At 38.2% G+C, this 24,063-nt stretch overlaps 1 protein-coding gene across 3 annotated transcripts in view; it reads right to left on the reverse strand.

Annotated features, from left to right (window-relative positions):
- The window catches only part of PPP4R3A (protein phosphatase 4 regulatory subunit 3A), a 41,709-nt gene extending 19,641 nt beyond the window's left edge, over positions 1-22,068 (reverse strand). Inside the window, exons 1-5 of one of the 3 annotated variants that reach the window (XM_069018099.1) lie at positions 20,877-22,068; positions 13,521-13,576; positions 9,636-9,740; positions 4,062-4,160; positions 1,054-1,671 (exon numbers count right to left, since the gene is read on the reverse strand). In XM_069018099.1, coding sequence (XP_068874200.1) covers positions 1,054-1,671; positions 4,062-4,160; positions 9,636-9,740; positions 13,521-13,576; positions 20,877-21,018 — 1,020 coding nt within the window. In that variant the 5' untranslated portion in view covers positions 21,019-22,068. Of the gene's footprint in view, positions 1-1,053; positions 1,672-4,061; positions 4,161-9,635; positions 9,741-13,078; positions 13,162-13,520; positions 13,577-20,876 lie in introns of those variants that run through there. The other 2 variants (XM_069018097.1, XM_069018098.1) reach the window with 2 other exon arrangements.
- Positions 22,069-24,063: the final 1,995 nt, after the last annotated feature.

Below are 24,063 nucleotides of genomic sequence, written 5' to 3' on the forward strand. Positions count from 1 at the left end.
ATTCTGATAACTGAATGTGATGGATGAAAAGTTGTGAGGCCTAGTTTTGACAATTATTTGCTTTATGAGTTTGCAAAAGGAATTTTCACTCTCCTTTGCTATGTCTTCCATGAAATTATACAGGGTACATCCTGAGAGTCAAACTGAAGATAAATAAGGTTAAACCAATCAGTAACATCTAACACTTGGTCCATTTCTCCAGATCAGACAGCCCCTACAAACACACTGACTATTCATTTTTTAAACTCTGGGAGAAATAAGATAATGATAATTAACTTCTACAAACCAAAATACAAGTGCTGTAACACCCTGCTGAGTTAGCTGAAAGCTTTAGAAAGCTCCTCTTACTGAGATGTGCCACCCACTTCTAACACCGTTCAGGAAGTTCATGGGTTGGTGCAGAACATCTAAGACATGGGTAAGCTACGTAAAATATCAAATAATCTCTTTACATTTGCAGTAAGACATACTTAATGAAAAACTGGTAATTCCAAGCAGCATTATTTAGGGACTTACTAAGACAAACTAAGAAAACATTCAAGCATCTAAAGCAGTCTTATGTTCTTAATCTGTACTTTCCAAACAGCTAATTTAATTTACTTAGAAATTAGCAACAGCTACATCGTGGTAGGAGATTATATTGTGAAATTTAGGCAAAGTAATCTTTTTCATAGTAATGTGACAAAAGATATCCCTATGTCTAGTGACTAAAAAGTCCCAAAATAAAGAAGAAAAACTAACCCTCAAAACTCCCATTAAAATCAAATATTCAAAGTGCAAACAGTACTATTCATTCCAAAGAACCTTATTCAATATTCCACATGTTTGCTCCATTTAAATCAGTTACAGAGAATCTAGTCCAAACCCAGAAATTAAAGAACCTGTATTTGACAACTCAGTACTCAAATCCATGCCTTTTCTGTCACACTCCACAATCACTTACAGAACCACAGAAGTGAAGGTTCCACCGAAGCACCTCAATCTTTCCAGGAGTATTTACCCAACTTTCTTTGCCCAAGCGCAAGTAAGAGACTATGAATTTTTGAAACTTACCTGTAACATGCCAACTATTTCCACTTTATTAAAAAAGATGAAAGAATGAAGTGTTGATAGCATATTTTCCTCAAAAACTGAGGGAGTGGGTAGGACCATATCTTGAATATACTGTACTCTGTATGTCTGATGTATTTTTTGTTTCAGCTCTGGATCAGATATAGGTATCACCTCTTTAAATTTTGCTGTCTTAGTCAGAAATTCCCTGTGTTTCCGTGACTGTGATAAAGACGGATCATATTCTAGGCATCCAATTACGTCCATTATACATTCCTCGGAAAACATGACTTCAAAAAGTGCAGTTCTGTTCAAAAGGAAAATTCCTTTAATAATTTCGTATAAGTGGTGTAGTCCTTCAATGTTCTCCAAGTCTTCGCACACATGAAAAATTTCTAAGAGCTTCTTAATGTAACCCTCATTTTCCAGTGCTAGTGCGAGTTTTTCACGACGTAACGGTGAAGGCAGTGAAGATGCCACAAGTTCCGCGATTTCTTCTAGTCGGCTGAGTTCACAGGATGGCAATTCTAGACCTGGTGATGACATATCATCAAAGCGTTCCTCCTCAGATTCATCAACAAGATCCTGAGTAATATCGACAGAAGGGTCTTTGCCTTGAACCTGCAAAATAAGATGTGTCAAAAAGTGGAGTTTAATTTTACTGCTACTTGAATGCTTTTTAAAAAACACCATTTAAGTATCACACACTTTTTCTTTGTATGGGCAAAATAGAAATGCTAATCTAGTCTGACACTGAGCATAGCTGGTTTGGAAAATAACAGAGATAATGAGAAGACTTCTTCAAATAGAAAGCTTTAAAGAACTGTTTCTGCATTAGACATTTAACTTTATTTATTTTCTAAAAACGGGAGGAAGAATAAGGAAAAACCTGTATTTTCTGAGTACTTCAAATAAAACCAGAAAGTTGCAATTATTAATATGGACAGCAACTTCTTAATAGACTACTGAACTAAGCTGTTTGTTTCCAGTCTTTATTCTCTGCAGACAGATTTTCAAATGCAAATCTGTATTACATTATTCTAGTGGTAGTTTAAACATTTATCTATAGGCTATTAACTGCTCTTGATGCTTTTCAAAGCTTCCACTACCTCAAACAGAGGAGAGAGGCCAGTCTTGCTAATTTATCTGTTGTTTTCAGTCCTGGAGAGCTGCAAGTCAAAATCCATTACTGTGCACTTCCTAAATACTCAACAGAGACAGAGAATCTTCTCTTAAGAACAAAAAAGCTCAAACCAACACTGACAAAAGAATAGTGAAAACTGACCGTCAGAAAAATAATGCACAGGACTTGCAAAGATCTCTCCAGAGATATGAGGAAACTGTGGAAAATATGAATTAGTAAAAAATCACACAGATGCTTGGGTACCAGAGTATATCAGCTTTAATAACATCTGAATTTTAGCATCTCCCTGGAGTCTGATGTGTCAAATTCAGAGAGGCACTGCTGTGCAGAACAGTGGAAGGTGCTGTTCTTTTTAATCTTGAATATCGGTAAAAAACCCCTGGGAGAAATAATGCTTCATTTCTAACAGCAAACCTATACTTCGAATGCTGCTAAACCCCATGTATTGTTCTGCTAATACAGCAGCAACCACTTTCTCTATAAAGGATATCAAAGCTTTCCTTTCAGAAGTTTTAATGACCGAGGAAGCTTAAGATCTATAAAGTACACTAGACACAAATACAACAGCATGGCCTCAAAACAGGATGTAAAGACACTGGTCTCCTACAAAAATATTAGATCTTTACATGAGGGTGAGGAAGCTGGCCTTCCTATCTGGGTGTTTCCTAAGAACAAAACTTCCCCTTTTCTCCACTTTGTTTCTGTCCTCAGCTTTTGGGCCATTGACTGCTAAGGTTCTTGGAAATGTTTCTGTACTTAATTTACCTAAGTGGTAAAGTGCTGAAAAGAATCATTCTTAAAAAAAGGAGTAATCGATATACATGTAATTGTGAAACCAGGTTTCTTTTGCTTTATTTCTGAAATCACTAAGAACAAACTTCAAAACACAGAGTGGGGAGAGCTAAATGTTTGTTAAGAACAGAAAGAGTGCAGAGATTTAGAATAATTTAGAGAAATCCCACACAATGCAGCACAGAATTAAGAGAAGCTGTAATGCTTTGAAGGGAATAAAAAAACCAAACAAGAACTGATAAAGTGGACTAACATCAGTGAATACATTGATTAAACTCTTTTGGGTCAACAGTTAATGCCCCAACAAATATTATTCACAAACAACACTGATTCAGTGACTATACGATCATCTGGTTGTAGTGCTAAAACATATGTTAGAATATATACATGCTACATATAAATTGTTTGATTTCTTAAAACATTATCTTTAAGGTGATAATACAGGGATAGAGCTATCTCCTACTATCAGATCACTCTTTCTTAGCCTGGAAACATTTACATGGAAAGAAGTTCTGAGAGAAACTCAACATTCCCCTCACCTGAAACAGAAGAATGAGAAATGTAGAAAGAGAAATGTAAATAAAATACGGTTTTATTACATATACCATATATAAAATTACATTTTACGGTACATCCTATAAGAAATACGTTTTAAAACTCAACTAAGAACTCACATACATTCTTCTCTCTACAATAAAACTTAGGTAATTTTTTCCCTTATGGCCAACCAGAAGAAAGTTAATTATGACATCACTTGTTAGGCAACTTTTTAAGCACTCATTTTGAACTACACTTCCTTGGGCAAAAATAGTGCTAAAAAGTTATGTTAAGCAGAAAGACCTGAAAAAGCTCCAAAAAAGTACCCAAAACATAGATTAGGTTTGTATTAAATTTCTGGAGGAAGGAGAAAGTTTTCAAATTTAAAAAATGCAAAATTTGGGAGAGCTGGCTAAAATGATAGTTTTTACTTTCTATCTACTGTTGCTCAAATTTGCCTCTCAGAACAGCCTAAAAGTTTTGAACACAAACATTAAGATGAATTAGGTTGTCTCCATCTAACATTTATCAAACTTACCTGACATATTTTTTCCCATATTTCATCACATCCTGCTTTTTCTTGAAAGCTAAGTGCCAAATCATAATTTTCAGCTTCAGACCACACAATCAAGGTATCCTTTAAAGAGAGGGAGAGTATTTTCAGGCAATGTATTTCAGATCATACAAACCTCAATAGTATTTAAAGAGTAAAATTTTAAAATAAGAACACCCTGACACCTAATTATGACAGGACAGTATTACAATACAAATGCAACAATCACACTTCATAAAATTTTTGTATGTTCTGAGATTCTTAGGATTAAAAACATTTCTGCATAAATCAGAAAAAAGAAGTTCCAGAAACATATGTTCTTACTTTATGTGACCATAACATTGTAAATCTCAAAAAGGTTGATCTAGAAAAAAATGCACTTGCACCTCAACATATTCTTTAATAAAATACTATAACAAAAGCAACAGGTTTTGTGGGGGTTTATGTTAGGGGTTTTTTTTAATGTTTCCACTGGACCACAAAAAACTGCACTTTTTCTGTAGAATCAAAGTTACAATACATTTTTTCATTTTTGTAGGCCCCAGAAAACACTCTGCTAATGCACAGAACAGCTGTTTAAAAGGTACTCCCAAGATGGCTACAAACTCTGAAGAAGAGAAACAGCACAGTTGACTGCCTGGGACTACACCTACCCGCTACACTGAATCACACGAGTTTTATTTATTCCAAACTACAACTCTGGAAGGAAGTTTTGCCCTAGATTTCTAGAAATTAGCTGAAACCATGCTTAGCTATGTTGACTACCCAGACACTGAAGCTCTCATCTGCTTACTAGAATACTTCAAAAGTTTATCAGAGCCCTCATACTGCATGCAAAACCAATACATGAAAGTGGAAGCTGATGATGCAAACAGCAATTTCACACACTGATAAGGTATTTGATCAAGTAGTTTACAGAGAGTCTGCTAAGTAACTCTTAGAATAACTACATAAAATAAATTAATAAAAGAAGAAAATAAAATCAGCATTGTTTATATGTATTGAATCAAGTTTTATCATTAGTCTTTTGTCTTCCTGTAACAGCTGAAATATAGCCACAGTAAATACATATAGCTCCATGAAATCACATTATTTATAGTGCTAAACCATGCATTTACTCACTAGGACAAGAGACATGAGAATTTTTCTACTCATACATAATATACAGAATTCTTACTTCATTAAGTACAGATTTTGCTTATAGCAATACTACAATGAACACTGACAATAAAGAGAAACCTTACATTTAGATTTTGATATGCACTTACTAGAAAACACCTTTAACTAAACTATAATCTAAACAGCACAATCAGCCAGCTCCAACAGGATTGTTAAGGAATACAATATAATCAATTTGCCATTACCAGAGCAGCTATACTGCTTCAGAGGCACTAATGGCTTTACCTTGTAAATGGCAAATAGTTTACCTTTTCCTTTTCCAAAGGGTTGAGGAAGAGGTGGTACACAGAAGAAAGGGATTTAGGAAGACCACCTCCAAAATACAAAAGGAAGAAAAAAAATCATAATTAATAGTTTATTCTCTAAAAGACAGGTCATGGAGCAAATACTCTGGTAATAACAGATTGATAGCACCTGGTACTGCTGACTCCAATAGAGCAAGAAAAATCAGTTTACAAAAATCTGAAAAGTGAAGGTCCCCCAAAAAATTTTTTTTTTGTTTACAATCTTTTAAAAACAGTATGTACCTTACTGCAGTATTAAATGAAAGTATCAGGTTCAAATTCTAATACACTTATCTCTGCAATTGTATTTCTACTGCAGTAATTTTCAAGGCCTTTCTATCCTTAGCTTCATGCTGAGTAGTGCTTCTTTAAATTAAAAACCCCAAACAACCCTAACACCACATTTTAAGTAGACCCTAGCAGAACTTGCAACATTCCCATCTAATTACATTTCCATTCAGGTGAAAGTAGTTAGATTTCTAAACGAGTCATTTCCAGAAGACCAAAATGTATTTTCTTCTTGATAAACAACATAACTAACAAATGGGAAAATGACTAGAAGAACACAAGCAAGGACAGTGTTATTTACATTAACTGTTTAAGTTTAATAAACAAAAGCTCTAAGTCTCTGAATAACATCCAGCCATGGATCAAGACAGAGGAAGGAAGGCAGGCAGAGAAAAATGAAACAGAAGACAGAAAGTTAAACCCGCTGTTGAAAACTACAGTCACAGATGTAGAGAAGTGTATTTGGCCATAGCATAGCAATTTTTCCCTTTAACAAGATCATCTACAGAAGTTCACACCTCTGTGCATTCTGGGTTTCTTTAGTTATTTCTTCTTTGGAAAACAAAACAAAAAATTCCTAAAAGAAATAATGTGAACAGCAGAACAATAATCATCCAGTTTGTCTTATCAATATTAGAAAAGTGTTTGCCAATTGCCAACATTAAAATTTAAAATTATTAGTATCTGTTGTCTTATCACAGAAGGGTTTTGTATTATGGTTCCTCAACAGAAATCGATCAATTGCTACTTTCTGGATCTTTAGTAAACTGTATTTGTTTGTACAACCTTTCTTGCATCAAAGGGCTTTTAAAAAGAGAACATGAAACAAAAAGTACTTCACTCTGTTGCATAATATACAGTTTTGTCTAAGTTTAAATTCACTGTTAAATGCAGGCAGTTGTGACTATAATTTCATTTTGTTAATCCCACAAAGCTTATAATCATCAAAAATAACAGTACAAGACTTATACATGTATGAAGAAATGACTGAAGGAAATTCTAGATGGAATTAAAGATAGAAGAACACATCAATAACACTCTACTTTCTGTTTATTTTATTGAAAGAAACCTTTTTATATGCTTGATCTAACATTTCCTCAGTGTAAGCTGAGTCCCAGTAACTACTCTGGATCTCTCAACTATGGAATAGGAGTATCTGTTGCTTCCAAACGTCAAACACGACTTCTTGAAACTCCAGAAAACAACTGAAATTTCTAAAGAATGCCTCCTCCAAAGAGAAAACAGGAGTAAGGATAAATATGCTTAGTAATAGTGGCTATTGGTTAGAGAGGTAGGGAGATAAGTCTTGCACATTACACCTTGATGAGGATTAAATCTTCAATTTTATTTGATTCATAATAGCAGTTCTGTTTCAGCTGGATCAAAGGCACGTCCTTTGTTGTTGCACTTCATATAAAATATCAGCATCTACACAAGGAACTGGATGGGATAATTAGAACATCTAAAATTTGTCCTTATCTAGCTCCTTGTTAAACAATTAAAATGTAAAACAGCAGTATTAAATCACAGCTACAGTGTGTGAACTGTCACAAACCTGGGCAATGGTTTTATCATTGAAGGATCTTATACTGAGTTCTCTGCAAGAATCTCAGCATTCTAGCTCCTCATATTTTTAAGATGCATCACAGTTCGTGGCAAGATCTTTTTAAAATAGAATGATAATTAGGAGCTATTTACATAGAGTTCATGATCTTATTCAAAGATTGAAAAATCATTTGCTGCTTTGCAAAAAAAATATTTTGACAGTAGTGCCAGTTGGATGTGTCATCACTATCTTAGCCCATACAAAATTTGCTGTCTCCTTAGGACCATTTACATGAATTTGTTTTCTGTTATAATAGTGCTCATTATGATTGCGCAGATAAAATGAGGAATTTTAAAATTTAATGAAAAGTTCTGAGTATGGCCTTTTTTTAGGAGACCTAGGTACTTAACATTCCCATAAAGATGTATCAATCATTTCTACAAGTAGAGGATAGCTTTGTACACTCTAGTCCTTATAAGGGCATAGTCTGAGGCAAAAATTTGTAATAGAATGGGGGATTCCTGTGCTGCTTCTCCCACTGCTGGCTGCATCAAGCCCTCATGAAGGAAGCTGTGGTTAGAGGTTCTCCAGAAGCACTACTGTGTACTACAGTTTTATTTGAGACCTCATGCCTCAGCAGCTAACCTGCAATAGTTTAACTCAGGAAACAGGCAACTGCACTTAAGAAGGACAGGGTTTAGTAACTACCCTACAACTGTTCATTTTTTGAAACTATTGCCAAAAGGTTTCTGACTTTCCTCAAGAGTAAAAAGTTTTTGATACATACTATCAGTCTAAAATTCTCACCATAGCACTCACTAAAGATCAACTTTTATTAGACATTAAATCAGTTTTATTTAACTATTAGAAAGCTGATTAGCAGGTGTGTTGTACAGCACTCACACAATCTCCAAAGCAAGCTCTGGGATTTCATCATGAAGAATTTAAGAGCAACCAGTACTTCAGAATTGATTCTGCTACGATTTCCTTCCCAATGTGATTAAATTAACAAAACTGTTACTGTTTGACAGTGGACTCTCACTACTGTTCATGTCCAGGGAGAACACAAGTCTTCTCTGTAGCTCCAAAACATTCTCTTGGCATCATCCCTATGAGATTTAGGCTACACTCAAGAAGTGGTGACCCCTTAAATTAGGTAAGTCTTTCATAAATTCTTGCTTTCAGCCTTAAAAAAGCAAATTATCTCTTCCTATTAGCCCTCACATGGTTCAGGCCTATGACACTTTCCTGGCCCACACAGGGTTCAACACAGCCAGGCTGTTTCTTCCCCTCTTGGACTGCCTGATTGCTAGTTCCTTATCTAAGCCCTTATATTGTTTACAGACACTTCCCTGGACATGCCAAGCCACCTTTCAGCACCTTGCTATCTAAATATTTACAATCAAAAGTACAGCTTCATAATTTCAGGTTTCTCGTTATGAAATAAACTACTCAAACTACCCAGACTTCTTAAGTTAAATATACAGTATTGTGGTAGGTTGTGGCAGAATCTTCAAGCTAAAAAAACCCACTCAAGTAATGTAATATAAAGTTTCAATTCTGCATGTACTTTTCATGTACTTTTTCACCTAGAACCTGATTATGTGCTAACAATTTATTCAAAAGACTGATTAACATGTCAAAGGCATACTCAGATTGTGTTCTACTAGCTTCTATGAAAGCTCAAAAATCAAACACAGCTTTTTAGTTAGTGATTTCATAGCTGCATTCCCATGAATCCCATGGAATAAAATCAGTTTATTAGTTCTGCAGCAGAACCTTGACTCACGGGCCATACTCAGCAACAGCAGAAAAATCAGAATACACAGGAAAAGAGACATGAAGGAAAAGAAATGTATGTTCATTTAAAATAGATGAACCGGCCCACCCCAAACCCAAGAGCAGCTCACCCTTCCCCTTGTTTATTCCCTCAACCCACAAAGCCACACACTTTTCCTTACTATCTTTGCTACAATATGCAGAAATTTTATTGAAATAGTTTCACTGTTGACTCGCTCGTCATGACAGCAAGGGTATGAAGTTCATCTTCTCTGAGCATTCTGTCAGTGCCTTTTTGGATCTTTTCAAAACTTGGCTTTTTTATTAGTAAGTCTGCTCTCCATTATTAGAGGATGGCCACCTTCAAGTTACATAGCTAGCAGATAGTACTCTGGATGAATTTAAGTTTTTATTCTTCTGAGGAACTGAAAAAGAGACTGCAAAAGCAAAGGACACAAGACACCTCTAGTGCAAAGGCAAGACTCCGTAGGTGGAAGCTGTAAGCAACTCAAGTCTTCCTTGTATCAGGCACAGAAAGGGACGCAATACATACTTCATCACTGCTTTACAGGATTCACATGGATGCATCTAAAAAAGCTGAGGATACAAGTCTTTACTGTTCTATTTTTAAAGCATTGCCAAAATACACTGAAAAGCTATACGCCAGTCCACACCTGTATCAGGTTTCTCCCTAGATAAATGCTATGTGTATAGAAGGTTTTTTAATCCTTTAGGCTGCATAGGAAGAGATGTGTTGTCCTAATATACTAGTGCAATTATCCATTTTCTGAATAAGGATCACTTGTTTAAGAACAGCATCTTTGTCATTAACATTCTGAAATTTTAATGCCTTAACCCCCTCCAACCCACAACTAAAATATCTTCTACCTTTACTAGAATATTAAGAAAACAACCAACACCAGAAGAGAAAAACTAAGTATTCCATGTGTGACCCAGCAATGCCTTGTGTAATTAAATTCCACCTACTAAACAAAATCTGCTTTTAAGGTGTATGCTACTTACCCAGTAATTAAATCCAGTATACTCACTCCATGGCAAAGTTATGGGACCATTATTGTAACATTTTAAAATAAAAACACCAACAAAACTTAACATAAAGCTGTAAACAAGAATACAAATCAGGTGCTCATGTGGCTGTACTGTGCACATTTTGCTTTTTCAGAAGAAGTTTCTGCCTACAACTAGTACCTTAACATAAGAAATATTAAGCCCTTTTTTTGAGCCACAGGACATTAGTTTCTCAAGTTGTTTTCTTTCTAGCTGTTTTTCCTCATATGGCTTCCTTTCTTCTAGTTTTAGTATAAGTAGTGATGAGTTTGCCAGGAAGTACATGGTTCAGAGCATCAATACACTTCCACTGTAATTCTGTGTTGCAGAATCAGATACACAGACCTATCTTTCTTTTTAAACACAGCAGAAAACTACTCTTCATTGTGACAGACCAATTTATTTGACTACTGAAAAGGTAGTTAAGAGACTGTCTTATGAATTTCATGCCTTAATAAATTATTTCAAAGCTCCAGATGGCAGGTAAGTCTGGGAACTAGACTGTGCAAACAGAAGTATCTCAGGTTGATGTATGAACTGGGACAAAATCATACTACAAGCTCAGCTTCACAGGTATAGTTTTTGTTGGGGTTTTTTTGATGGGTCAGTTGCTTTTGTTTGTTTTTAGTTTCCATGAATGTTTTAACACACCAAGGCAAAAAAGGCAGCAAGGCAAATTTGTACTCAGGTCTTCATGCTAGTATTTTGATAAATAATTATCTAAACTATGCAGTTATTAAAATACACATATGTATACCATGAGATTGCATAATTTGTGGCATCAACAATTAACGAGACCATCTGTTTCACAATGGCAGTAATAGAGAGCATAGGTAGAGGTTTTTTTCACCAGTGGAAAGACTTCACTGTTTATCACAAATGTATCTATAGGCTTCTTTTGTTGAAGGATCCAAAGCAACCGGCATAGCAAGTTTCCCCAAGAACTCAGTACACATTATTTCTCCTTGCTTCCAACCACAAATAGTTTCAGTTGGTCCAATAAAAAATTGTTTCTTCTTACAAGCCTCATGTCAGCCTAGACGAAGGCCAGAACTCATCTATTTATTTCATTAGATATTCAAAGTGCTCACAAGCTACATGCTGTGCCACAGCAGAAACAGATGTGCTGCTATGTACCCCTTAAAATAGCATGGAGGTTCACCCTCACAACAAAATTCTAAGATAAAAGCCCGGTAAGATCATAACACTACACAGCTACTTTGAAGTTTTAAGTCTTAGATTTCTGGGAGATTTTTCTTGAAATTTTTTAAGTGCAACTAACAACAGCAGGCAAGCTCAAAAGCAAGTCTTCTACCTCGGGCTGCAATTTCACTAGTAGTGAGGTGACCTAAGTGGCCTTCTGCAGTCAAAAAGAAAGATCTCACTCACTCTTCCATCTCAGTTCCACAAATGCATCTTGTGCAAGGTGGCTTGAAATTTCTGCCAACATAAAGAGTTACCAGTTTTTGAAGAGGGATTTAAAGTACCAAGTTGATTTTCTTGTGGTTTAGTAAGCTTAAGCCGTTCAGAGTTCTAGGAGCAGAGCTGGAAAAAAACCTACTCTTTCAGCTGCTAAGCTCCAAGCTTAGCTCATATGGAATCAGGTTTAAACTCTGAACTTGCCGTCTACTAAGGGAAAGGATAAGTAGGCCTCACATGAAAGAAAACAGGCTACAAAGCAGATTTAATACACACGCCAAGAAACATTTGGTATTTCTAAGACTTGGAGTGGAGCCCCATATTCAACCTGTATTAGAAACTGGTTTGCTTAAATAATATTAACAATCCACCTGCAAATAAAAATTTCTGTCTACACAGCATTTGAAAGCTTTAAAAACAGCACTTTTCCTTCTCCAGAACAGAGAATGTACAGTGCTATTCTAACGGGACAGATTCATGTTTAATATTTTTATTTCTCTAGCCATATTTTCACAATGACCAGTATGATTTATGCAGCACTAGATTACAATACATGTCTGACCCAGAGTAGGAAATGCTGTTACACTGACAGGCATGTGTGGTGGTCTGCACCAATCTTGCAATTTTACGCCTACTTGAAGTAGGTTTCATGTCTGATCTGGCACACAGCCTATTGCTACAAAACTCACCCCTCAATGCTCTTTGAACAAATTTAACCCAGCAAAGCAAGTTCACACCAGATCAGCATTTTAAGCCATAGAGCTGTGAAATATTCAGTGTCACTTCAGGAGTTTTAAAGCTCAAGTTACTGTATCATAGAATCATGACCTCAAGCTAGTCAGGATTACAGCTAAAACTTAAGTCTGCTTAGCATTTTTGCTGGTCTTGTCCTTTCTCACTCCCTGGAATTGATTCTCCAGATCCACACTGGCCTTGTCAGTTGTTCAGTACGGCTGGTTAATGGTGCATTATGAATTCTACCAAGAGACAGACAAGGGTTAAATTTTTCAAGGAAGGGTATTTCTAATCCATACTGGCTTCTCCCCATTCAGTTCAAAATACAATCCTACAAACAGCTGCAGTTACACAACTACTGGGACTACCTGTGAACAAAACAACAGTATGTCCATGCCTGTAATAAACTATTAAAGTTAAAAGACTGAAGAGTGTTTTAATACATTAACTATACCTGAGAAGATTTTAACAAGTCTGAGCTGACCAAACAGGCAACAAAATACAATCTGGTTCAGCATTTTTAAACCTCTAAGGGCAGCAAATATAGTACAAAACCCACACAGTTCACTTCTCACCCACCTCATGAGCATTCTTTAGGGGCTCACAATATATGGCTTAAATAATTGAAGCAAGATCCAAACTAAAGGTGAGAAGCTGCTTTTATGCATACAGAATGCTTTGGAGCAGTAGTAACCCATACCCACCTTCCAAGTAAAAGACAAACAAAGGTTAATATGTCAATAGCTTTAAAGCCTTCTAGTCTTCCCTTGAATAAAAATACATTTAAAGTTATAGCACCTGAAATATAAAGAAGAAAAAAGCCAGATGATACTAAGTTTCAGATACTATAACCCTCAGGAACCTCAGCTACTTTGTGATTTTCACAACTATGTTTTGCCTGTCTCATTCAAAGAAACTTCTGGTACAAAACAGAGTGCAATTTAGCTGTATAACTTCACCAAAAATGCAGAGAAATAACACATGATCATGTAATGCACGAAAATGGTGCACACTATGTCGCCTACTTTTGAACAAGAACATAAAACATCATTTGCAATAGAGGCAAAAAAATTATTTGCTACCCTGTTGCTTGAATATTGTTAAAGGATCTGCCTTTAAACATGAGGAAAAGAAAAGTATGTTTACCTGTTGCTTCTGGTACGCAGTGTTCGGGTTAATTTTGGACTCCAAAAGAAGAGAGCCTAGAAAAAAAAAGTTCCACTTATTCACATATGCACTAAAATTTTAATCTCCACATGAATTTTCTGACCACTCTTTCCTCAAGCAACAATAAGTCTCTTAACCCCTATCCTTGAACTTTATATTTCATTTGTCCCTCAGAGATATTGTTCACCCAGTACAGAATAATTAAGAGTGCTCTGAGGACTGAATTTTAAACCTTTCTTATTCTGAGTAATGACTTTTCCACAGAAAATCTTTTAGAGATGATAAAGTCTGCAGGTCAGCACACCAAAAGCATCACAACTGCACTCCAGAGATTATCTATGGTTGTTTTGTGTGAAATTTGTAATCATGTGGTATTTGTTCTTAAAGGTTAGCTAAAACATTTATTTTCCTGGGAAGCATATCTAGAAACTAATGCTTAGAGCAGTAACCACTGTGACTGCTAAGACCAAAAAACTTCACACAATAAACTCAGGAACAGTGGTTTTACAGCAGGTTTTACTGATGTAAGACATAGAACAGCAATTCCATTCTCACGTCTGGGTCTTCTTTCCCTTCTTTTTGCATGTTAGTATTATTTTGTCACATTTAAACGACCTGAAGGGTTGATCTATGCAAAAACAACCCTTAAAACTGATTTTATTCTTGGACCAATCACTTCCCTCATCCACCTTGCTACTCAGCTGCACTAATGCTAGAGTGGGACTTAAATTTACATATCTGCAGAACTTCACTCAGCTTACATGAAGAAATACTGATAAATTAACTTGCATTGTCAATCATATAACTAAAACGTAAGGTTGCAAGCACCCCTTTAAAGTGGCATTCTCCATTCACTTACCTGTTTAAATTTATTCTTTAAGAAAAGTCCAAACATTCTTTAAGAGGAAGTGTTAACTTCTCAGTTTCATCACTATAGTTCTAAGGCAAACATACTGCTAGAATATGGGCTGCTCTCCATCTGTTCATCCCCTAGCCTGGACTGATACCAGGGGCTGCCCTGACCCAGGTGCAGCACTTGCACCTCATGAGGTTCATAATGGCTCACTTCTCAAGCTTGTGCAGGTCCATGGGGATGGTATCCTATCCCTTGGGCATGTCAACCACACCACTGCAGCTTGGTGTCACCTGCAAAACTGCTGAGAGCACACTCGGTCCCCCTGTCTGACACTGATGAAGGTATTAGGCTGGGGGATGTGAGGGCAGAGACTGAAGAAGGTCACAAAACTTCTCTTGCCGTAAGACTGGTATCATTAAAGAATTACATCAGTATTAGAACATTCTGTTGTCTGATAAGAAAGGTTACTACTTAATGAATTCAGAAGCTTTACCAATGGTTTTTATATCCATTAGCTTACTATAAGTAAGCTTACTATCTTACTTATACTTACAATTAAGTATTTTTTTTTAATTAATGTACCTGCAAAGGCTGCTGGTTTCTAATTTTTAAGTCTGTTGTTCTACAAGAGGCAGCCTTCGCTAATGAAGCTGGCTTGAGAAGCTATCACTCTGTCTCAACTGCTCTTGGAGTAAAAGTTGTTTACAAACTCAGATACAATTCAACAACAAAACTGAAATAAATACCCCTCAAGGGAAAACAAGACAAAGAAAAAGCTCTCTTGCCTCAAGCCCAAAAACACTATTCAGGTTTTTTTTGAGTTTTTCCAGTTTTCTAACTTGCACAAGCTCTTTTACCAAAGCAGCTCATTTGCTTAAGTGTAACCACATAACTAAAGAAAAAAATAATCACAAACCATAGAGCAGGACAGAGAATGAAAACATTTAAGATGAGGTTTACCAATGAATCCAATATATTGCTCATATTTTGGCCATAGTCTCGAGCTTTGAATTTTGGGTTTGCCTAATGAACATCTAAAACCAGCATTTCCTTTTCCATTACAATCATCAGCTACACAGAGTCAGTCATGCTTTCAAAATCCCAGCTTCTACTACATGAAGTTTTAGAATATTACTTGTGCTATTAAATTAGCTGACTAACTTCTAGAAAGTCTTTAATGTCTAGAAATATTTAATACCAGCAAGTATGAATTGCAATCTTCTAAGAATCAAAAGTAATTGATAATTTCAACATCGTATTTCAATGGCTGAACACAGACCTACAGAAATGTAAATCCCAACATTAGAAGAATACCATACATAACTTGAATGCCATTTGACAAAATACTATTTTAAAAAATTGAAACAATTGAATGCAGACACTTCATCTTTCAAGCTAGAAGCAGACACTAGAGAATCACTTCTTTACTAGACTTATCAAAAAAGAGCATTACTTCTTCTCTACTAAACCTGATGCTTGCAGGAAAGACAAACCAAACTTTGTAAGGTTTGAATTGCTTCTCACTACTACATGATTCAACTTATTCCTCACCATTTGGGACAAGAACTAGAAAAATATTGATCTGGAGAGAGAAACATACTGAAGGGTAAATTGTGCTCTATGACTAGTAACTGCCCCAAATCCATCCTTCTGGAGAATACGATGCTTTATTTGTGCAATAAGTGTCCCAAAAAGGGTTCAACAAGTCAAAAATCAGTGACTATTCTACTAGTTAGTTCAGTGAGGTTATTTCATACCCTAAAGTTTTATAGGATCAAGCCCCTTCCTGGTAGGAGGCAATGTTAAGTCTTAGCTATTGCACATGTAAACTAGGCAGTAGTAACAGATGTCTGAAACACAGATATAGTCTTTAGAAAAAGGTTCCAGAGATATAACACACCACAAATAAACATCTTTTCCATTCAAAGTCATTATCACTTGTTTCAAATGCTTTTGTCATAAGCATTACCTTCTGTGTAGGTATTTTTCCATTGGTACTATCCTAGAAAATGCTAAGACTATCCAGTCTACTTCATAAAAATACACCAACAAAATTTCATCTTCATTGACCCAATGAATCTATTCAAAGTTAGGTAAGACCTGAAAACTCACCTTAATACAAGCTATGTTTTTAGTAAGTGCTCCAAAATCATGAAGATCTAGTTATTTTTAAAATTACAGCCTTGAATGAATTTGTAAAGGTAACTGCAAAACACTGGTGCTAAAAAATAACATCTGAAACCACCAATAAAAAAGAAAACTGATTTGCAAAATTCTGTTACCTTCCACTGTAATGCAATACAGCACAGCTGGGGGTTTTGTTAGTAGAAAACACCATTCTGTGCTGCAGAAGAAATGTGTGTAGAGGGAAAGACTTGCTCAAAAGAGATTACATACAGATTTTCAATTATATTTAGAGACATCAAATATCCCAATCGAACAGTCTTAAACAGCAAAGTTGCAGATTTGTTTACAAATATGCATATGGAAGAGACCAGGTAATCTGGAACACTGCTCCTCTCCCACCAAACTGTTATATGGAGTCTTCCTCAAAAGAAAAAAAACAGTGCTGCTCATTAGCCCTCACCAGAATAAACACGTTTACATTTAAATGAAAGTTTCAATTCAAGAGCTGTTTCTTGCAAGATGCACACAGAAGTTTAAGTGGGCAATCAGCTCTGCTGCAACCTAATCACAGAAACTAATCCTCAAAAACTCAAGAAATGGCTCAAACCAAGGCACAAGAAAATGTTCTACAATTGCAAGAAACTATTCCTGAGTAAAAGATACTTTTGGAGGGTCAAACCCAAATATTAAGGAAAGGGGAGAACCAGGAGAAAAGAAACAACCCCCCCCCCAATTCATCCTCCCCCACGCTTTTTTTCATTTTGATCTAAGATAAATACTGTGTTGCTTTCCTAAAAACAAGCCAACAAAATCAGTCCTTTTGAGTTTGAACAAGGTAAAACAAACTTAAGCCAAATTTCGTCTAAGCCTTCTGCTAGATGTACAGGTTTACTGATACCTGCACTACAGAAACAGCGAGGATAGGTGCTTGCCCTGCGGCAGAAGTTATTAACATACAGACTTCAGAAGCAGCAAACTACAACTTCTGAATGAAGATTGTAAGAGTTCCTAAAACACAGCTTGCAAATATGGCCTGCAATGGAGGGGTTAACACTGGCTTGTCAAAAAGTTTAGATACAAGACCAGTCAGTTTTAATTAAAGGTTTAAGCCTTCAAATTAACACAAATTACTTGAACAGAAACATTAATTTTAGAGGTCACTTCAGTCATCTGGGCTCAGAACAAAAAGAAGGCGATCTGAAACCATGCAGTAAACCCGAAGAAGCACAAAGACCTTTTAAGAACAAGACAGGCCACAGCAACCTAAAATACCACATCAGAAATGGGTAAGAAATTAAAGGCTTCTGATTGCACACAGAAACTCACATGGAAGGTGATAATTTGTAAAAAAAGATTTCATTATTGCTCTGCAATTCAAGTAGAATACACTGCAACTAGGAATCACACAGAGAAACCTTTCAGGGTTTAAAATAAAAAGTGAATAGCTATTAAAGTGTAAAAAAAGTTACAACTTCATGCTTCAAAGCATAATATACCTGATATGAAAGCAGTTCATGGTATTTCTGTTCTAAAATTGATTACTCCAAATTGTCTGCCAATGACTCTTAACAGTTTAGTGCCTGGGAACATTTAGACATTTAGCTAGCAACACAAATCACTTATCTGCTCTAAATTATTTTCTTTTAACTTCTGGTTAAACACCAGCACAAGTCAAAAAACCACTCCTACAGATAATCCCTTTTCTTGAGTTCTTACTCCTCCAATTCCAAATGACAGCTTACCTTGGACATGGCATACTGATTGTATTTCCCTTATCTGAACACCCTGAGCTATAAAATCTCAACCACTTGTAAAGCAGCCTACTACACCAAGTCACAGCTGCAAAATCCTAAGACTGAACTATGTGCTAGCCCACGTGGTCAGCCAAAGAAACCACTGGTAATTCTGCTGTTGATCTGTGCATAGCCAAACTGGTCCTTTAACAGGAGTGGGAATTTCCCACACACATCAGGAACTACTGCTCACATCCCCACGACCTCCTCCACTCAGGAAATGGAGCCTGCACCTTCAGGCATATCCCGAGGTTTTCTGTCAGCTTCCTGGAGTAAATCAGTAAGAGCATGCCAGTGTGCACAGGATGAATCTCAGCTCAAAGGCTAGGAAAAGCTGGTTTAGAAATGCAGGAAGGAAGAAGTTTCATTGTGGAAAGAGGAGGAGCTGACAAAGACAATACAAAAATGCAGTGGAAACATGGAGGCAAATGGTGTACAGGTCCATTCCTACTACTTGTATGTCCTTGATAACTGGGAAAAAGTTAAAAATCACAGTCAACTATTTCATTTAGTTAAGAAAGCATGCAAGGAAACACAAATTGCACAGCATATAAAACCCAGGTATGGCATTACCTTTTTCCAAATAATTTGCTCACATGTAAAAATGACTATTTGCCTTCAAAATTAGCCCACAAACAATAGACACTGGGAGTAAACAAAATATAAATCAAATTTTATGAGGTGTTTACACAAGCAAGTTAGAAAAACTAGCTATTAATAGAGTGCACATTTACCCAGGAATGATACTACCTACTATATTAAGAACTTTAACTCTGTATATTACTCAATACTTCGAAGTACAAAGTATGCAATTTGAAAGAGGTCTAAAGTGTCTATCCTACTAAATAAACACCTGTGTATTAGGTGCAATTAAAAAGTTTCAGACAGTTCTGCTTTGATTAGAGTATCTAAGCTATGCAACACAAAGCAATGACTTAATTTTAGTTTTTATACCAATTTCTATCTTCCTTCTTATAGATGTTCATTTACAGGTGAGCTGGCAACAAAAGTCCAACTCAGGTTCTAATCAGTCTGAAGCACCCATATCCCACTGCAAGTTAATAAATGGATTTTAGTATGAATGATCTATTTCTTCACAAGCAGGTTAGGAACTGCAGTTCTTTTGATTTCTTTTCTAAAAAAATTAAAAAAAAAAATCAGAAAACTTTTAATGTATAGGAAATATAACAGTTTTTAAACATGACCCCCATAGCCATGTAGGCACCCAGGACGGTATCTACAACAAAACACACTGTAAAAATTAGTCAAAAAATTTGGTGATAGCTTTTTAATTCCCTTCTCATGTTGAAATTAAACTAAATCTATTTCCGTTTTAAATGTTTTCTCTTGCACTATGAAGCTGCTCAAGGTTTAAATGCATCCTCCTCATTGTAAAATAAATAAAAATCAGGTATCAGTTTAACCTTTTAAAGTATAATCAAGAAACTACAAGATCTCTCTGGGGACTTATCAGAAGCTCAATTACCAAAATCCTATTTAGATGACTGATTCCTCCATATCAGTTTATGAGCTTTGCTGTGGAGGTTACATATTGTACAGTTTGTCAGAACTTTCTCAAAAAGTAAGGATTAATGATTCTCAAGTTGCTGTTCATCCTACTTCCTACAATAAAAAAGCTTAATAAATAAAATTACAAGGTCTGTTGACAGCCACAAGCTACAACTAGATCTACAAGTCACTAAATACAGTAGCTATACATCTAATGAAGTAGTAAGTCATGCACTGACAGACTTTAAAAGCAAAATGGTACAAGCATGATATTGTAAAGTACGCATTTTAAAATCTCTGATCACAGCAGTCACGAAGTCACTTAACCAACAGCCAAGACTAGCCCAAACATGTAGCTACAGGGCTAGATATTACTACTCAACTTATACTGCTGACATACATTGCCAGAAACGTGAAAGAATAATCCATCATTTAAAATTTATTTTCAGGAAGACCTAGAACTGCTGAAGGACTGAGAAGTCTCACTCCATTTAAAAAAAAAAAAACAAAACGCATCTCTGAAAATGCTGTTCTGTCCATTGTATTGTCTTTACTACCGTAACTGTATTTGAAAACTGTTGATAGCTGTTATAATGCCTTACATAATTCTAAAAGCTACCAAAGAGCAGGTGGAAAAAGCAGGGTGTTAGCCATCCAACGACTTCCTAAAAACAAATACTAAAAACCAAGATCTAAGTTTTGAACAACAACTTTCATGAGGGGATCGCTTCCAGAAACATCCAGTGATCAGTTCTGAAACTAGACCACTAGATATCCAAACTCATGCAAGATTTACAACCAGATCTGAACGCATTTTGCAAGCAACACTGTATTCAGTATGAACCAAGTGCCTATTATGCTTGCACTTGATGGCAATCTTCTATTTTTCACTTGGCCTGGCACGAATGAACCCTGGTTAGTGACTACTTGCTTTTAGGAATACCACTTGAATTACGCAGCAAAACATTAAGGCAACAGACACAAAGCTACACCCAGTTCCCTTTCTGGGTAGGCAGAGGAAAGACTGTACCTTCAGCCGTACACACTTACCATCACTCTCTGCCCTGACTAGCAGGGACATGCCCTTGAGCCTCTCCACGTAGCAAGAGGACACATGCCCCGTGCCTCGATCATCCCACTGGCGGTCCTCATTTAGCGTGTACACCTTCACCCTCCGCCGGGTGTCCGTCATCCTGCCGCCTGCCACACCGCAGCCACCACTCTGGCTTGCAATCGCTGGAGGAGCAAAAGGCTGGTCGGGGGCCAGGCCCCCCTCAGGGGAGGGGAGCGGGAAAGAAGGGAGCAGCCCCACACGGGCACGCCAAGCAAACTCTTCGTACTCCTCTTCAGTGCCCCAATAGAATCCTCATTATCGAGGATAACAGAGGATTTGGGAAGAAGGGGAAACGAGGTGAAGATGTGAAAAGGGGAGCTGCTCCTTCAGGTACAGTCAGACGCTGCACAAAAGGCGAGTAAGCCTAGGCAGGGAGAGCCGCAGAGAGGAAAGAAGCTCTTTGCAGGGCGAAGGGCGGGCAGGAGAGGCGGTGAAGAAGGGATCCCAGAGGAGAAGGGGATCCACGGTAGTGAAAGCCGCGGCGAACAGCAGCCGGCCCAGCGTGACAAGAGCAGGCGTTCCTGGAAACCGGAGCCCTGCCGAGGAAAACAGGGGGGAGGCTGGTAAGGCCGGAGGGAAGCCGAGGAAGGGAGGCAGGCGGGAGAGGGGCCGCTCGCCCCGGCCTGTAGCCCGGCTCTATTGTGCAGCAGCTGCCCAGGCCCGAAGCCCCTCGCTCGCCGTCCGTCAGCGCGGGGCTCCAAGGAGCCGCCCTCCTTCCCGCCGGGGCTGCCCAGGGCCTGCGGACACTGCCCGTCCCGGGACGGGGTGAATGGCCAGCCGAGCTCAGCGCCCCGTCTTCCCCATGGGCTCCGGTCGCAGGCGGCGGCTTCACTCCCAGCCTAACTCCGCCGCCATGTTGTTCTTCCTCCTCCTCCTCCTCCTCCCGGTGCTGCGGCGGCTCAGTCCCGACTCCCCAGCGCGCCCTGCGACGTGGCTGCGCTTCCAGGCGCTCGGCGGCCCAGCCGGCAGAGAAACGCTATGCCCTGCGGAGGGAGGGGGCGAGCGGCAGCGGCTGGTGCGGCCCGGCTCCCTCCGGCCCCGGCTCCGCCTCACTCACTGCGCGGCCGCCATCTTGGTTTCACCTCTCACTGGAGGCGCGGGGTCTCCCAGCCAGCGGCGGCACGGGCCGCCCGCCGGCATTTAAAGAGCCAGCGGCTCCGCGCGAGGGACGCGCGTGTGGCTGTGGCCGCGCCACTACCGCGGGCCTGGGGGAGGCGCCGGCGGCCCCCGGCTTTATGGTTTTCTTTTTCTTTCTTTCTTTCTTTTTTTTTTTTTCCTCTCGTGTCACACCTTGCCGAGTGATCCCAAAGTTAAACAGCTTTTGGTTCAATGTCTATTGCATCTCCGCAGTCGAAGATGGGATCAAACAATTCCAATAACAAATAGAAGCTGTCGAGGCTCTGCTTCTGCCACTGCTGCCAACATCTGAGCATATGTTTGACAGATTTCCCTAAAATATGTGAAAACACCAGCACCACTGCAGAAGAGAGTCCATTTCACAGTACATTCTAGATACACAGTGTACATGGGAGCACACTGCAATATATACTCTGTTATTTCATGCTTTTGAACAAGTACTGATACTTGTTTATCAAAGTGAGTTATATTCCGGGTGCTTTGAGACAAAACCACAGATTTGCAGCTTTCACCTCAGAATTAATTATGTGTCACAAGGAAGCCTCTAGTCAAGCCGTGTTTTCCTTTGTCCATCTTCTACTTTGTTTGCCCAGTGAGAAAGACAGTGTTTGGTTCCAGGACTGATAGCCAGCTTCCTGAACAAGCTCCGCAGGGTCACAGCACCAGCTGGACAGAGTTCAAGAGGTGTTTGGACAATGCTCTCAGGCACATGGTGTGACTCTTCGGGTGTCCTGTGCAGAGCCCGGAGTTGGATTCGATGATCCTGATGGGTCCCTTCCAAATTAGAATATTCTGTGATTCCTGATGTGCCCAGTTCAAGTCATTTGGTCTTTGCTCTGATGCCCCAGGGCTGGTTAAGAATACAAGAGCCTTCAAGAGTGTTGTTCGGGTGCCTGTGACATAGCTGATTGTATGTTGTGCCTGTTGTTCTCAGCATGGTTCTCAGCTTGGCTAAAGCAGCGACAGGTTTGAAGAGATTCAGATGTCTGAGAACTGTGCATTGTGGGCCCAGCTGAAGGGGAACCACCACACAGCATGTGCACAGAAAGATGCTTGTCACCTTCCTTTGGTGCCCTGGGCAGCTCTTGAGGGGATGTTCCTGAGCAGGTGCTGTGCTAAAACTTTTCTCAAGCCAGTCTGGAGATGGATTTTTGTGGCTTCAGAAAAGATTGATGTCACTTAGAGAAAACTCTGTAGGACCGTTTATATTCGTGTACCATTTACAAATTGTACCCTCTTGTGGCCATCAGATTAAGTAGAGACCACACTGCTCACTGCAGTTTTGATTTTTTTTAACTGAAAACAAGAACTTAATCAGATTTCAGTTTGCATAGTTTGCTTTATGAAAATGTTCAGCTCAGCTTCTTTTAATGGGCCTTGTTTTATTTTGATACCAGTCTGAACAATGCTCAGTCCAACAATAGTGGCCACTTGTCAGGTTTTAACCCAATTCTCATTATATTTGGCAAGGGGTTTGATTTTTTCAAACATTTCTACCCCTGTCATTCCAGAAAAAAAGGTTGGGCATTGAGAGCAACTCCCCATGCTAGAAAGTACTTGTGAAAGAAACTTTATTTCTTTCTTTCTTGGAGTAATGAGTAATAAAGCAAGTCTGTCATGTCACACCTCAATTCCTTCTCCCCATTTCTAGAGGTTTGACAGTTTGTGTCCAGAAGGAAATATCTTCAGGCATCATGAGAGGCTGCTATTAACTGAGTTTAAAGGTTTAGGCCCCTTTAGTTCCTGTAAATAATAAAGGACCTAGCCCCGACAGAAACTTTGGCTCACCAGGAATTGAGTAATAAATGATGAGATGGAGTACTGAATACCATTTTAAACTTTCATATTCCTAGGAAAGTAACTGCACATGGATCAATGTAATAGGAATAAGCCTAAACTGGGTTTACCATACAGAGCTACTTTCTTGCACAGTGGTCAAGACTAAAGAACAAGGTAACTTTTCTTTCAGTGTCTAAAAATAATTGT

Source organism: Aphelocoma coerulescens, chromosome 5 (genome assembly GCF_041296385.1).
Source record: "Aphelocoma coerulescens isolate FSJ_1873_10779 chromosome 5, UR_Acoe_1.0, whole genome shotgun sequence".
NCBI classification, from domain to species: domain Eukaryota; kingdom Metazoa; phylum Chordata; class Aves; order Passeriformes; family Corvidae; genus Aphelocoma; species Aphelocoma coerulescens.